The following is a 16,488-nucleotide window of genomic DNA, read 5'->3' on the forward strand; positions in this document are numbered from 1 at the left end:
CTCAAAAAAAAAAAAAAAGAAAAAAGAAAATATAAGTTAGTATAAATTACTCAAGAATAAACATTTTCGATAGATTAGCAGTCTGCAAAAGATCTTGAAAGGACACTCAGAAATCCATCCTTCAGAAGCATACAGTGGAGAATATTTTACAAAGTCTGTTGAAACTTAAAAATAGTTAATTCCTTTATTTACAGTGTTCTATAGAAATATATCAAGACCTTCCCAGTTCATTCTACAGGGCTAGCAAAACCTGCTATTAAAACTGGAAAGTAAGGCCAGGTATGGTGGCTCGTGCCTGTAATCCTAGCACTTTGGGAGTCCGAGATGGGTGGATCATTTGAGTTCAGGAGTTCGAAACCAACCAGGCCAACATGGCGAAACCCTATCTCTACTAAAAATACAAAACTTAGCTGGGCATAATGGCACCTGCCTGTAATCCTAGCTACCTGGGAGGTTGAGGCAGGAGAAATTGCTGGAACCTGGGAGGTGGAAGCTGCAGTGAGCCGATATTATGTCACTGCACTCCAGCCTGAGCAACAGTGAGACTTTGCCCCCTCACCCCGCCAAAAAAAAAAAGACTGGAAACTATCTCCAGAGAGAAAGATCCAAAAAAGAAAAAAAAAAACCTAGAAATTCAATGAAATATAAATATTAGGAAAAAAAGGCACAAAGTGTGTCACATTTGCAACATCATGATTGTTCACCTAGGAAAGTCTTCAGGGGTGTGTCTGATTGAGATAAAAATGTACAAATTGGCCGGGCACAGTGGCCCACACCTGTAATCCCAGCACTTTGGGAGGCCGAAGTGGATGGATCGCCTGAGGTTGGGAGTTCAAGACCAGCCTGACCAACATGGTGAAGCCCTGTCTCTACTAAAAATACAAAATAAGCTGCACATGGTGGTGCATGCCTGTAATCCCAGCTACTCTTGGAGGCTGAGGCAGGAGAATTGTTTGAACCAGGAAGACGAAGGTTGCAGTGAGCCAAGATCGTGCCATCGCACTCTAGCTTGGGCAACCAGAGCAAAACTCCATCTCAAAAAAACTGGACACAGTGGCTCATGCCTGTAATCCCAGCACTTTGGGAGGCTGAGGCAGGTGGCTCACCTGAGGTCAGGAGTTCGAGACTAGCCTGACCAACATAGTGAAACCCTGTCTCTAAAAAAAAAAGAAAAAGAAAAAAAAGGTATTCAAATTGCTAGGTTTCTGATAGGCAAGCAGTATAGCCAGTTAGAAAAGAATTGGCAAAATGACCTCATTCATTTTGTGGCTGCTCCTGGCCCCTCATTCTTAGAATAACATAAAATGCCTTGGGATAAGCAATAAAAATTAATTCAAAATGTATGTGAGTAATCATAAGCAACAATAACTATATTTAACCTTTGTAGAGCATGTAACATGTACCATGAGGTATGCTACTCATTTTATAGTCACTGTGTTTATCCTCCTGGCTATCTTATGCCTGTCCTTGCAGGGGAGGGGAAACTAACATTATAAAGAGAACAGTACTCTTAACCTGCTGGACTTGTGCATTTTCCAAACTATTTCCAGCTGGATTTATTTTTGCAACTTGACAAGTTGAATATAAAGTAGCTAAAAGTTTAAGTCATGTAAAAAAAAACATTTTTTTTAGAGGGGGGAAAATAATGCAAACGTGGTACCTTGACAAAAATTGAGTCAAGAAGTAGGGCTTGAGAGAATATGAATTAGAAGGAATTGTTACACATTGCTGCTGGAAGTGTGAATTATACAATCACCTTTTGGATAACAGTTTGGTATTTCATCTGAAAGCTGAACATTCAGATTCCTTAAAACTCAGCAACACCTTTCCTAGGAATGTGCTCAAAGAAACTTGCATATGAGCACCTGACTCGTAAAATGGTGTGCCATGTTTACAAAATGTTGCAACTTGTTTCACCATCCATTGGATAATGTGATAGATTTACAACAGAAAATATTTGGCTGGGCGCGGTGGCTCACACCTGTAATACTAGCATTTTGGGAGGCTGAGGCAGGTGGATCACCTGAGGTCAGGAGTTCGAGACCAGCCTGACCAACATGACAAAACCCTGTCTCTACTAAAAATACAAAAATCAGCTGGACGTGGTGGTTGGTGCCTGTAATCTCGGCTACTTGGGAGGCTGGGGCAAGAGAATTGCTGGAACCCAGGAGGCAGAGGTTGCAGTGAGCCTAGATCGAACCATTGCACTCCAGCCTGGGCAACAAGTGAAGCTCTGTCTCAAAAAAAAAAAAAGAAAAGATTTATATAACAGTGAAAATGGATAATCTACAGCTACAGGCAACAACATGGAGAAATCTCGAAAACTAATGTTATAAGAAGAAAGTACGTCCCATAAGACTACAGTATAATACTATTTCTATAAAACAAAGCCTAGCAAGATTAAGCAGAATATCATTAAGTATGCATTTTTCTGTGATAATGAAGGTTTTTGCTTTTGTTTTACAAAACTAAATGTGCTTATTGGCTGGGCTTGGTGCCTCATGACTGTAATCCCAGAACTTTGGGAGGCCAAGGTGGAAGGATTGCTTCAGCCCTAGTGAGATCTTGTCTCTACAGAAAGTTTAAAAATTAGCTGAGAATGGCAGTGTACACCTATAGTCCCAGCTACTCCAGAGCCTAAGGCAGAAGGATCGCTAGAGCTCAGGAGATTGGTCTTGGGCTGAGGTGGAAGAATTACTTGAACCCAGGAGATCAAGGCTGCCTTGAGCTGATATCGTACAACTGCACTCCAGCCTGGGCAGTAGTGACACCCTGTCTCAAAAAAATAAATAATTGTGCTTACCATTCAGTTCACCAGTTGCATTCTTGGGTGTTTCAGGGAAATTAAAACTCAGGTCAACACAAAACCTGTACATGAGTGTTCACAGCAGCTTTATTCATAATGGCCAAAAACTGGAAACAGACCAAATGCCTCCAATAGGCAAATAAACTGGCACACCCATACCATGGAACAGTACTCTGTAGTTTAAAAAAATGAACTGTTGATAAATGCAGCAACTTGATTGATCACAAGAGAATTAAGCTGAGTGAAAAAAGCTAATCTCAAAAGGTTATATACTATATGATTTCATTAATATGACATTCTTGAAGAAACAATAGTGGAGATGAAGAACAGGTTGGTGGTTGCCAATGGTGAGGGATGAGGGAAGAAGGTGACTGGCTATCAGAGGGTAAGGTAAGGATCCTCATGATGGAATTGTTCTGTATCTTGACTGTGGTGGTCACATGAATCTGATTAAATTGCATAGAACTAAGCAAACAAATAAGGGCATCTAAAGCTGGTAAAATCTGAATAAAGTCAACGAATTGTCAATTCTGCATTTTTTGGACTGTACAACAAATTTTCTTATTTCTTTTAATGTTAATTTTCTGATTGTGATACAGATATGCAAGATGTTACGGGTAAAACTGGGTGAAGTATACAGGATCGCTGTTATTTCTTACAACTACATATAAATCTACAATTGCCTTAACATTAAAAAAATTTTTTTCAAAGATGAAAAGCTCTACGCTCTAAATTGTGTACTAAGGAAAAGATTTGGGAGACCATAGTCAATATGACAGAGTTTTCTACTGTCCTGGAATGTAAAAATTGAGCCCCTGAAGTCGTATACCAAGCATATAGGAGGGCTGGGAATCAGACCCATTTTTTCTAGCTTCAAAACCCATGCTTTTTCCTCTAAGACATATTAAGAAATATGGAAGCTTATAATCTGGTTGGGATACAATCTACAAAAGAAAAAAAAAGTAGGGGGTGGGGAAGGTTAAGTTATAGTAAAAGATGAAGGAACTGTCAAAAGGTTAATTGAATTTACTCTCTTTGGTATAAGTAGTGACTTGGGTTTAAATATCTGCTACGTCACTAATTAGTTTTGAGATCCTGGACAAGTTATATAACTTTTCTGAGCCCAGGTTTCTTCATCTGTCGAATGAAGATAATAGTGGTTACAAAGACAAAGTGAAATGATTAATACAAAATTCCTGACACACAGAAGGCATTGGATATAAGATATGATTATTCTAAGTGTCTGGCCAGGAAACAAATGGGTCATCTCTTGTGTTGTTTATACCTCAGCTTTGTTTTCTTTGGCTCTTGGGACATCCAGGATCTCCAGAGACCCAAGCAAAGATTATTTAAAGGAGTCAGTTCCAAAAGGGTTGTCTAGAAAGTACTTCTGTCTGAGGTTAAGCCATTTTTAGGAAGCTCCTCGATTTTTTTTTCTTCCTGTTTCAGTCTACTCTAGCTCTCCAGGGAAAGCAAGGACAAGGAGAGAAATACAGGTTGAAAAAAAAAAAGAAGGAGCCGGGCATGGTGGCTCACGCCTGTAATCCAAGCACTTTGGAGGCCAAGGCGGGCGGATCACATGAGGTCAGGAGTTCAAGACCAGCCTGACCAACATGGTGAAACCTCGTCTATAATGAAGAAAAAAAAATTATTAAAAGAAAAAAAGAAGAAGGAAAGATCAGGGAACTGAACATCTGAGACGCCCATAAAGCCCTTTCATTACCTTTAGGCCGTATGCCAGAGTCTGAGGGTATAAATTGTACTTTCCAAATTTCATAAAAATCAGCTCTTCCTTGTGTAAAGTGTGCTTCCCACAGACACACATCCATCAAGAGGCAATAGTAAAAGCATGAAATTAGAAGTTAAAGGCCTGGCACAGTGGCTCACACCTGTAATCCCAGCACTTTGGGAGGCCAAGGTGGGCAGATCACCTGAGATCAGGAGTTCAAGACCAGCCTGGCCAACATTGTGAAACCCTGTCTCTACTAAAAATAAAAAATTAGCCAAGCCGGACATGGTGGCAGTAATCCCAGCTACTCCAGAGGCTAAGGCAGGGAGAATTGCTTGAACCCAGGAGGTAGAGGTTGCAGTGAGCTGAGATGGCACCACTGCTGTCCAGCCTGGGTGACAGAGTTGGAAAAGTTTCTTAAAAAAAAAAAAAAAGAAGAAAAGAAAAGGCCTGAAGGCTAGGTTTTGGGGATTACGGTTTTTTTGTGTGTGGTGTTTTTTTTTTGTTTGTTTTGTTTTTTTATTTATTTATTTAAATTTTTTTTTAGAGCCAGGGCCTCTCTGTCACCCAGGCTGGAGTGCAGTGACGCCATTATAGCTCACCACAGCCTTCATCTCCTGGGCTCAAATGATCTTTCTGCCTCAGCCTCTCTAATAACTGGGACAACAGGTATATACCACCGTAGTGAGTTAATGTTATTTATTTATTTATTTATTTATTTTATTTTTATTTATTTATAATTTTTTTTGAGACGGAGTTTTGCTCTTGTTACCCAGGCTGGAGTGCAATGGCCTGATCTCGGCTCACCGCAACCTCTGCCTCCTGGGTTCAGGCAATTCTCCTGCCTCAGCCTCCTGAGTAGCTGGGACTACAGGCACACGCCACCATGCACAGCTAATGTTTTGTATTTTTGGTAGAGACGGGGTTTCACCATGTTGACCAGGATGGTCTCAATCTCTTGACCTCGTGATCCACCCGCCTCGGCCTCCCAAAGTGCTGGGATTACAGGCTTGAGCCACTGCGCCTGGCCTATTTATTTATTTTTAAATTTTAGTAAAGATAGGGTTTCACTCTGTTGCCCAGGCAGGTCCCAAGTTCCTGGGCTGAAGCAGTCCTCCCACCTTGGCCTTCCAAAGTTCTGGGATTATAGGCATGAGCCCCTGTGCCCAGCCAGGCCTGGGATTTTAATTCTTACTCTGTTATTTTAACAATTTTGTGACCTAGAGATAGTTATTTAACATCTTTGAGTTTTCGTTTCCTCAGGTGTAAGTAACTCAGTTCACTGAGTTATTTTTGAAGATTAATGAAATAATAGTTCTATACTATCTGATATATAGTAGGCATCAAATAAATATTTAGCCCCAGCTGGGTAAGGTGGCACGCACCTGTGGTCCTAGCTACTGGAGAGGCTAAGGTGTGTGGTTCCCTTGAGCTCAGGAGTTCAAGGCTGCAGTGAACTATGATGGTGCCACTGTACTTTAGCAGGGCAGTAGAGAACCCATCTTTAAAAAAAAAAAAAAAAAAAGGTAGGGGGGGCTGGGTACAGTAGGTCACGCCTATAATCCCAGCACTTTGGGAGGCGGAAGTGGAAGGATCGCTTGAGCCCAGGAGTTCGAGACCAGCCTGGTGAAAACAGGGAGACCTCATCTCTACAAAAAAAGGAACTAGCCAGGCATGGTGGCACACCCCTATGGTCCCAGCTACTCGGGGAGGGGGGCTGAGGTGGGAGGATCGCCTGAACCCAGGAGGTTGAGACTGCAGTGAGCCATGATTGTTCCAGTCACTCCAGATTGGGCGACAAGGTGAGACCCTGTCTCAATAAAAAATACATATATCTATAAATTCAGTCCCTCCACCTTTTTTTTTTTTTGGAGAAGAAGTCTCACTTTGTCACCCAGGCTATAGTGCAGTGTTGTGGTCTCAGCTCACTGTGATCTCCACCTCCTGGGTTCAAGCAGTTCTCCTGCCTCAGCCTTCTCAGTAGTTGGGACTTCAGGTGCATACCACCATGCCCAGCTCATTTTTCTACTTTTAGTAGATACGGGGTTTCACCATATTGATCAGGCTGGTCTCGAACTCCTGACCTCAGGTGATCCACCCACCTCAGCCTCCCAAAGGGCTGGGATTATAGTCATGAGCCGCAGCATCCAGCTCCCTCCGCCCTTCTTGAAAGCTCAAGTAGCTTCTCAGTCTGCTTGCTTGCTTTTCTTCCCTCTCTTCTCCATCTCCTTCCCTTCATTTCCCTCCTGCCTTCTCCCTCCTCCCTCTCCCTCCCTTCACCTCTCTCTCCCTCCCCCTCTCCCCTCCCTCATTTCTCCCTCCCCTTCCCTCCTGTTCCCCACAACATTTTCTTTTTTTGGTAGAGACAGGGTCTTGCTATGTTGTTGAGGCTGGTCTCAAGCTTCTGGGTCCAAAAGGATCATCCTGCCGCAGCCTCCCAAAGCACTGGGATTGCAAGCACATGTGTCACTGTGCCCAACCAGTCTTTTGCTTTCTAGGTTAAAATTCTGATTCTCTTTATCTTTTCAACTCTGTTTTATTTAAATAATTCTTCTCTGAATTATCTAAAAATGCTTTTCTTTTCTTTTTTTGGACGGTCTTACTCTGTTACCCAGGCTGGAGTGCAGTGGCATGATCATCGCTCACTACAGCCTCCCAAGTCCTCCTGACTCAGTATCCCAAGTAGCTGGGACCACAGACACATACCACCATGCTGGACTAATTTGTTATTTTTTGTAGAGAAGGGGTCTCACTGTGTTGCTCAACCTGGCCCCAAACTCCTGGGCTCCAGTGATCCTCCTGCCTTAGCTTCCCCAAATGCTGAGATTACAGATGTGAGCCACCATGCCTGGCCACTGCTGTTCTTTAAAAAATTGTGAAATAGTTGGACAAAAGGATTCTAAGATCTGACTAGTTCAAAAAATAGAAGAATCAATGTTATAGAAAGACCTTATACTATCACACTGGTCTTTAAGAAATAAAAAGAGAAAATGAAAGACCTTAAATTCACAGAGTGCATTACATTGCATATAAACACACTTTCTTGTAGGAGTATAACAGATTAACAGACTTTGAGTCTTGCACTGACCAAGGTTTCTGCAAAGTGATATAAAATAAAACTGAAAGGTCTGACCTAGATGGTAGCCCTAGGAAGCACAAAGCGACATAGATAAAACGAAGTATATAATTTGATTCACATTCTTTTTGTGTGTGTGTGTGTGACAGAGTATTACTCTGTTGCCCAGGCTGGAGTGCAATGGCACAACCTCAGCTCACTGCAACCTCCGTCACCTGGGTTCAAGCGATTTATGTGCTTCAGCCTTACCAGTAGCTGGGATTACAGGTGCCCACCACCACGACTGGCTAATTTTTATATTTTTAGTAGAGATAGGGTTTCACCGTGTTGCCCAGGCTGGTCTCAAACTCCTAACTGCAGGTGATCCACCTGCCTCGACCCCCCAAAGTGCTGGGATTACAGATGTGAGCCACCGCTCCCAGCCTGTTCCACATTCTTAAAAGTTCCTTGGTGATGTTCTCAGATTAGAATTGTGACATCTTTGTTCTTCTAGGACTTTGAGAATTGAGTGCCTAAGTTTACCGGTCTGAGAATTTAGAAAGTAGTGTAGTCAGGTACAGTAGGCTCAAAAAGAGTGATCAGAAGAAGTTAATAATAGCAATAGGGGGAAAGGGGTAGAAGTCAGGATCTGCCCCCAAACAGTAAAGGTTAGGGTTACCCTCACAAGTAGTGTTGAATGAAGCATTAGTCCGTTAATTGTGAGGTCATGTTTGTTTTCTATATGAGGCAGTGAAACATAGGATTGTGAAGAGCACTGTCATTTACAGCGTTTCTCATAGGAGTAAAGGTTTTAATTAAGGATATTTACAATTCGTCAGCAGTTTTAATCATCAGAAAGCCAGTGATTATGTGCTGTTCATGGTATAGTATAGCATCTGAAGTTAGGCTTTTTAACAAACAAGCCTTCAATGTGAAATTCTAAATTCAATAAAGCATGTCAGAGTCAAAGTTACTTTCCTTCATCTATATATTTCACAGTTGTACCTCTCAATACTTTTTTTCTTTTCATTTTTTCAAAACATTTATTTTAAAAACTGTTAGGTTGGTGCAGTGGCTCACACCTGTAATCCCAGCACTTTGAGAGGCCAAGGCGGGTGGCTCACTTGAGGTCAGGAGTTCAAGACCAGCCTGGCCAACATGGTGAAACCCAATCTCTACTAAAAATACAAAAAAATTAGCCAGCCGTGATGGTGCATACCTGTAGTCCCAGCTACTCGGAAAGTTGAGGCAGGAGAATCACTTGAGCCTGGGAGGCGGAGGTTCCAGTGAGCAGAGATACCTGAAGCCAATGGTTTTCAAAGTATAGTTTCTGGACCAGCAATATCAACATCACCTGGGAACTTGTTGGAAATGCAAATTCTTAACACAAATCCCACACTGGGTTTGGGGCCCATAGCAGGCCCTCTTCTAGGTGATTCTGATGAGTGAACAATTTTGAGAACCACTGTCTTAAAATTATAGAAGATAGGAATATAGTATGGGAATACTATGTAATGTTCTGTCACAGTACATTCTCTGATGTTTAGAATATTCCAAAGATTTTAAGGAGTATAACTTTTTTTTTTTTTTTTTTTAAGCTATTCTCAGTGGGCCACATAAGCTTTCAGTTGCTGCTCTTTCCTTGGGCACTCTGCCCTCATCTCTCTTAGAACTCCGGTGATAGCACTCAACTGTATACTTCATTGCAACCCCTATAGTCTGGGAACTCCAGTATATAAACAGTGAAGACAGAGACCAGTCTAACTTGCTCTGTTGTATCTCCTGTGCCTGTGCTTTGCAAGATAGATGCCACCCTCGTAGTTAGTCCTCCACAGTGGTTAATGATCGTACCTATTATAGTTCTCCCTTCATTTGCCTCTTCATGCCATAGGAAGCACTCAAACACTTGTAGTCACTCAGTGAATGAAGTTCCTTAATGATAAGAAATCTTTTTATATGCCAAGGTTTTATCTAATGAAACTGTCTTAACCTGTGAATTGAAAGTACTTTTGGGTGACAATGGATATGTCTGTGGCCATGATGGTGGTGATGGTTTCATTGGGTGTATACTTATTTCCAAACTCATCATTATATACATTAATTATGTACAGCTTTTTACATGTCAGTTATACTTCAATAAAATAGTTTTTAAAAAAGTATCTGGTGGCCAGGCACAGTGGCTCATGCCCGCAATCCCAGCACTTTGGGAGGCTGAGGTGGGTGGATCACCTGAGGCTGCAAGTTCAAGACCAGCCTGACCAACATGGAGAAACCCTGTTTCTATTAAAAATACAAAATTAGTCAGGCATGGTGGCACATGCCCCAGCTACTCAGGAAGCTGAGGCAGGAGAGTCGCTTGAAGCCAGGAGGCGGAGGTTGCAGGGAGCCGAGATCGTGCCATTGCACTCCAGCCTGGGCAACAAGAGAGAAACTCTGTTGCAACAAATAAAGTACCTGGTGCAATTTTTGTATCATTTAGGCATTGGCTGAATTTGGGCTAGATAATGGTGACTGTATATTAGGTACTTTATGAAAAATTTGCTTTAATTAGGCATATCTACATGTTATTTTATTAGCTTGTCTTAGGCCACACGACTAGTAAGTCGCAGAGTAAGAACAAGGTCTTTCAGACTCTTATACTATCTAGAGCACAAATATCACCGTGGAATTTAATGGAATTATACATTGTATGTTTAGATTATTGACTTGTTTTTTCCATCAAGGTAAGATTATACTTCTTCTTGATGTAGATTTTGATTTTTTGTTTCTTTTTTTTTTTCCCATCTTATCCAATTAATTTTGTTAAATTGATTTAAGAAACATTTAAATGTCTCTATTGTCAAGGCTTCAGGTGAGTGTGGAAGAGCCCACTGCTTTTATTAGATGCAGGCTTTGGGTTTTCTAGTCAACCTCATATAACTTTAGTGCTTTCAGCTAGTTTCTTTCTGAAATTGGCTCATTCATGTAAACTGTTTGGCCTCACTATATGGTACTCCATGTTAGTGCTTTAAACAGACTTCAAAATTTGCATTTATTTACCAGAGCAAAAATAAATTGTTTTTCTTATTCAGAAATTGAAAAGATTCAGAAAGGAGACTCAAAAAAGGATGATGAGGAGAATTACTTGGATTTATTTTCTCATAAGAACATGAAACTGAAAGAACGAGTGCTGATACCTGTCAAGCAGTATCCCAAGNAAAAGGATGATGAGGAGAATTACTTGGATTTATTTTCTCATAAGAACATGAAACTGAAAGAACGAGTGCTGATACCTGTCAAGCAGTATCCCAAGGTAAGGCAGAGAGTACCTTGCATCTTTGAGTTATCTTTATAGTTATGATAGAGTCATGGGCTATAATAAAGACTCCAGGGGATTGTGATGCTTTAGAAACTTCAGCCTGTGAAGCTTCTCTTTCATGGTTGCAGTACTGTTTGTGGCAATTGAAATATCTAAGTCCTTAACTAATAACATAGCTGTGGCCAGGAAGGAAATATAATCATCTTTTTATTATCAAAAAGTTTACTTCTCAAATGATTGTTCAGGTTCCAAGTTCAAAGAAAAAAATTAAAACCTGAAGAGTTGCTCTCTGTCAAAAGACTAATCTGAAATCTAAATAAAAGGAAATATAACACAAATCCTCAATGGATGAAGTTAATTTTGTTTCTTACTAAAAGTTTACTTTGAAGTAAATGCTTTTTTTCTTCCCTTTTTAAGGAAAGCAATTAGTTACATTTAGTTTATCAAGCGTGCTATCAAAGGGGGGTGCTATAGTCCCTTCTGAGGTCACTGCCTTAAAAATGTTTATGTATGTTAAGTGCTAGGCCAGGCACAGTGGCTCATGCCTGTAATGCCAGCACTTTGGGAGACCAATACAGGCAGATCACTTGAGCCCAGAAGTTCAGTTACAGCTTGAGCAACATAGTGAAACCTCATCTCTACGAAAAATATAAAAATTAGCCTGGTGTGGTGGTATGTACCTGTAGTCCCAGCAACTTGGGAGGCTGAAGCAGGAGGATCCCTTGAGCCCAGGAAGTCAGGGCTGCAGTGAGCCATGATTGTGTCATTATACTTTGATCTGGGCAACAGAGTGAGAGCCTGTCTCAAAATAAAGTAAAAAATAAAATAGTAAAGGTCTTAGTGTAGTATGGAAGAGTGCCAGAATACATCAGAAAATCCAAATTCAAATCTAGAAACTGCCACTTTCTAGTTTCATAACCTTAAGCTAATAGCTTTATTAATATGGCTCCAGTGTCCTTCAGTAAAATGGGAATGATAATACTCGACCTTTGCAGGGTTGTTTAAAATCAAATGAGGTAATTTATGTGGAAATGTTTTTATATAGTAGCAAGTATATTTAGAAATCCTTTATTTTTTGTCAGTTCAATTTTGTGGGGAAGATTCTTGGACCGCAAGGGAATACAATCAAAAGATTGCAGGAAGAGACTGGTGCAAAGATCTCTGTGTTGGGAAAGGGCTCAATGAGAGACAAAGCCAAGGTAAGCTCACATTAGTGAGGCAAGAGGACATCCTAATGCCTTCTACTTGCCCAGAATCCAGTATGGATGCCTATGGAAGCAAGAATTTTGTCGTATGTACAGAATGTAGCTCCTTTAAGTTTGAGTTGGATGCAAGAGATTGTACTCCAAGTTAATTTACTTGCTTGGCAACCCTGGAAGAGCCTAGGTGTGCCCTAGCGATAGTTTTCTTTTGGACTTTTGACTGCATAGTAATGGAAACAGCAGTAGCATCTTGCACATTGGTAGGATTGTCTGTGAGAACTTCAAAACTTCAAAGGGGAGCTGGATATACTAAAACTTAGTCTAAGCAGACAAAAGACACTAAAATGCAAACAGCACACCCCCTTTCTTGTAACCTGGAAAAGTGAGAACAATAGTGTTGTGAGAGCAGATGAGTTTGAGGATTAGTTGGTTTTGTTTGTTTTATAGCCAGCTGGAACGTGAGGCTCACTAAAAGAATGTATTCCAAAAGAAACCATGAGTAATCCTGACTACAGAATCTAATGTGCCTTTTTTTTTTCCCATGCCATGGCCACATATGCTGTGTACTATGTAAATGCCAAGAAACTTCCCACCAAAACAGAATAGTCTTAGCCTTCTGGGGTCACCTTATTAGATGAAGTACACCTGCTACAGTCCGAAAACCTGTTCTTTCAATCCTCCTTTTATATAGCCTAATGGACATGTGTTTTGTTTTCTCAAGCTGTTCCTAACTAGATGAATATAGTTAGGGCTGAAGTATGTTGTTCTAGCTAATGAGATTTACATGAGCTTTTATTCTCTCTATCCTGACTTCTTTCTTCCCTTAACACTCCCTAGACCATATAAGCAGATAAGCAGAGCTGGTGGTGATTAACAGCTCTACCCGAGATTTAAAAACAAACGCTTGGCAAACAGCTATTATCTTAATAGAGACTAGAGTTAAGTTTTTCTTCTTTATGCTTTTAATAAGAGCTCCAGTGGATATCTCAGTGATTTAAGACCACAATTAGCTGTTAGCAGCAGACCACGTGCACGTTTAGCAGGTTGTGCAAATTACTGTTCTTCACAGCTTATTTTACTTTCAGAGCTTGTTTTAGTCTTTTTTTGTTTGTTTGTTTTTTGAGACAGAGTCTTGCTCTGTTGCCCCAGCTGGAGTGAAGTGGTACAATCTCGGTTCACTGCAACCTCCGCCCCCTGGGTTCAAGCAATTGTTCTGCCTCAGCCTCCTGAGTATCTGGGATTATAAGCACACGCCACCACACCCACCACACCCGGCTAATTTTTGTATTTTTAGTAGAGATGGGGTTTTACCATGTTGGTCAGGCTGGTCTCAAACTCCTGACTTCATGATCCCAAAGTGCTGGGATTACAGATGTGAGCCACTGCACCTGGCCTCTTGTTTTACTTTAACTTTCCTGTTTTTCTTTTTTTTTTTTTTTTTTTTTTTTTTTTTTTTTTTTTTTCTCAACTCATCGCAGTTAAACTTTGCTGTTTCTCTTAGACCTTAGGGTTATTTCTTGCTGTTCCTTTGGGTTAGAGGTAAAGGTGTTTTCTGCGTAGTCCATGTGATATGACATTTCTCTGCATTTTTCCATAGGAGGAAGAGCTGCGCAAAGGTGGAGACCCCAAATATGCCCACTTGAATATGGATCTGCATGTCTTCATTGAAGTCTTTGGACCCCCATGTGAGGCATATGCTCTTATGGCCCATGCCATGGAGGAAGTCAAGAAATTTCTGGTACCGGTAAGGAAATCCATATTCTGTGTCTTCTGAGCAAAAGAGAACTGTAATCTTAGGCTGTTGTGAAGGCCGGGGTTCTTAACTAAGATCTCTGTATAACCTGTATGTATACCAAATTCTTCATTTATATTCATTTTCCTGAGGTAGTTCATTACTTGTACCTAGTTCTCAAAGCATTATGCTCCAAGGCCACTCTATCCCTCCTTGTCTAATGTGGTTTTCATTGTGTACCAGTATCTGTTGTCAGTATCTTGGGTCCACTGTGTGCCTGCTTTCTGATATTTGGTTAACTAAGGTTTGACAGGGTCTTTACCTAGCTGAGTATTTTGGTAGTAGTGTGGAACAAGGAGATTGTGTTAAGAATATGACTAAGGTGGGTCCCTGTACTCAATAAATTTATGCTATAGAGAATATAGGCTACCAACGAGAAGCTTATAGCATTTAGTGTTATTGGATTGAATTCTGACCTGAGCACTCTCAGGGATTTCTCTACTGGAGGAGTTTGCTTTGGAAGAGGCATGATTGTTGTAGGCTTGACTGTCGATGTTTAACAGATAGGTGTGCAGCTTTTTTCAGACTAACTGAGGACTAGATAGAAATGGGACAGGCCAGTTTATCTATCTTGCTTATTACCACCTGGTCAGAATATTACTTTGAATAAATAGGAAATGGTACTATTTTTGCCTTTTAGCAAAGCTTGGTGGTTGCCAGAGTTAACATACTACTGTTGAATATTTAATAACAAGGATGAACCTGCAACCTTATGAAGGATTTGGAATACTATTCAACTAGAATTAAGTGTCATGTGTTCATCATTAAACTAAGAGGAGATAAGATACAGTCCTTGGTTTTCCTGAATGTTAAATGAGGGAGCTGCAACTAAATGTGGTGTCAGAGGATGTGAAAGTTGACGGAGCAAAAATTTATGCCGAACTCCAAGGAGTCCAGTAGTTTCAAATGTCTTAGCAGCTGGTTTGTTTTCAAGTACCTCATCTTCATTAGAATGTTGAACATGAAACAGACTATTTGAAATATTCTAGAGAAAAACATAGCTGGTTAATCTTTCCTCAGGGGAATTCTTTTTACTCTTTTTGGGGTGTTCTGTTGAACACCCAAGCCATCCAGTTTCCAAAGGACTGCAGACAGAATGCCCATCTCCTCCTTATTGTTAGTCTCCAGCATATTCAAAGTGTTAGGTTTATGAGGCTTCCGTGTAAGTCAGTCCTTTGAAAAAGATGCCTGTTGGAGGAGTCTGAGCAGTGGTCTGGCATTGGTTACTTGATTCTCCAAGGTATGCATCTGAAGCAGCAGTAATACTTGATTTGAGATGCACAGTGCAAGGTAGGAGGAGGTAAAGTGTAAAGTAGGAGGAGGCGGAGAGTTGAGGGAGCCATCAAAGACTAGAATCATCTATTGAAGCTGTATACGCCTAGGATATATGATAATGCATAAAGTGTTAAGACTGGCTCTCAAGAGGAATAGTGAAAAGATTTACAAATGGCATTTGGCTTTATTCTTCCTTCTCGTGGAGAAAAAAAGTGAGGCTATTTTTGCATCTGTAAACCAGAGGCCCTCCATTTTCTCCTTAGAACCATTAATTGTACCAGGAATGCTTCACAGTGCAGTAGGAAGAACACAAGACTACATGTGTCTCTCTTTCTGTGTCTTCCTGGACAGGTTATCATTTCACTTTTCTGAGCTTCAGGTTCCTTATTCATCCCAAACATTTGTTAAATATCTGGCAGATGTCTGACACTATGCCTGGGTATAAAGGTACAAAAATGGCTCCTGAAGAGCTTACAATGTGTGACAGACAATTCTAAAATGATATGGTAAGTGCTTGGATACAGGGAATTACATGGCAGTTTGGGAAAAGAGGAGTTGTAGGGGTGGCATCAAGAGAAAGCTTTTCAAGAGACACTTATTTAGACAAGTCTTGTAAGGATGAGTTAAGAGTCCCTCAGGTGGACAAAAAAGAAAATATAGCCTGTTAATCCAACACCTAGATTTTGAGACAGGTAATTCTGAATTCACATCTAGAGTCTGCCATTTATTAGCTCTATGTTCTTAGGCTGGTTGATTTATACTTCTTGAGTCTGTTTTCCTAACTGTAAAATGTGGAGATCTGCCTACTTCAAGGTCATTTTGAAGATTAAACTGAAAAACTTACATGAAGCTTATTATATACAGCCAAGTACATACAGCTCTGTTAATGGTAGTGGCTTTTATTATTCCAGGAAAAGGAACTATTTGCAAAGAATGGATGTGTAAGAGTATGCCAGGCTCTGAACTACAAGTCGTTCAGCCTAGCTCATGAGGAGGTTATAGAGAGAGAGAGAATGGAAGTGATCCAGAAAGCTAGGCAGGGATCACATTATGAATAATGAGGGGTCTGCCATCAAGATTTTTCTCAAAGAGGCGACAGGTATGGTGCCATTTGACTTCAGAGAATGAATGACCTGAGACCTCATCTGAGCTCTCAAAGCTGTTCTTAGAATTCAAGACTCCTGTGGGCCAGATGGTTTCTCAGTTGAAAGTGTAGATATCACACAGTACTCCTTGTATCTTTCATTCCCAGGATATGATGGATGATATCTGCCAGGAGCAATTTCTAGAGCTGTCCTACTTGAATGGAGTACCTGAACCCTCTCGTGGAC

General features: G+C 40.7%; 1 protein-coding gene across 1 annotated transcript in view; it reads left to right on the plus strand.

The window, feature by feature from the left end:
• Window positions 1–16,488, plus strand: part of KHDRBS1 (KH RNA binding domain containing, signal transduction associated 1) — a 29,005-nt gene that overhangs the window by 4,410 nt on the left and 8,107 nt on the right. The window contains exons 2-5 of the mRNA XM_037738208.1: window positions 10,662–10,882; window positions 11,971–12,087; window positions 13,688–13,834; window positions 16,410–16,487. Coding sequence (XP_037594136.1) covers window positions 10,662–10,882; window positions 11,971–12,087; window positions 13,688–13,834; window positions 16,410–16,487 — 563 coding nt within the window. The remainder of the gene's footprint in view (window positions 1–10,661; window positions 10,883–11,970; window positions 12,088–13,687; window positions 13,835–16,409; window position 16,488) is intronic.

The sequence above is a fragment of the Cebus imitator genome, unplaced genomic scaffold (genome assembly GCF_001604975.1).
Source record: "Cebus imitator isolate Cc_AM_T3 unplaced genomic scaffold, Cebus_imitator-1.0 Scaffold51, whole genome shotgun sequence".
NCBI lineage: Eukaryota > Metazoa > Chordata > Mammalia > Primates > Cebidae > Cebus > Cebus imitator.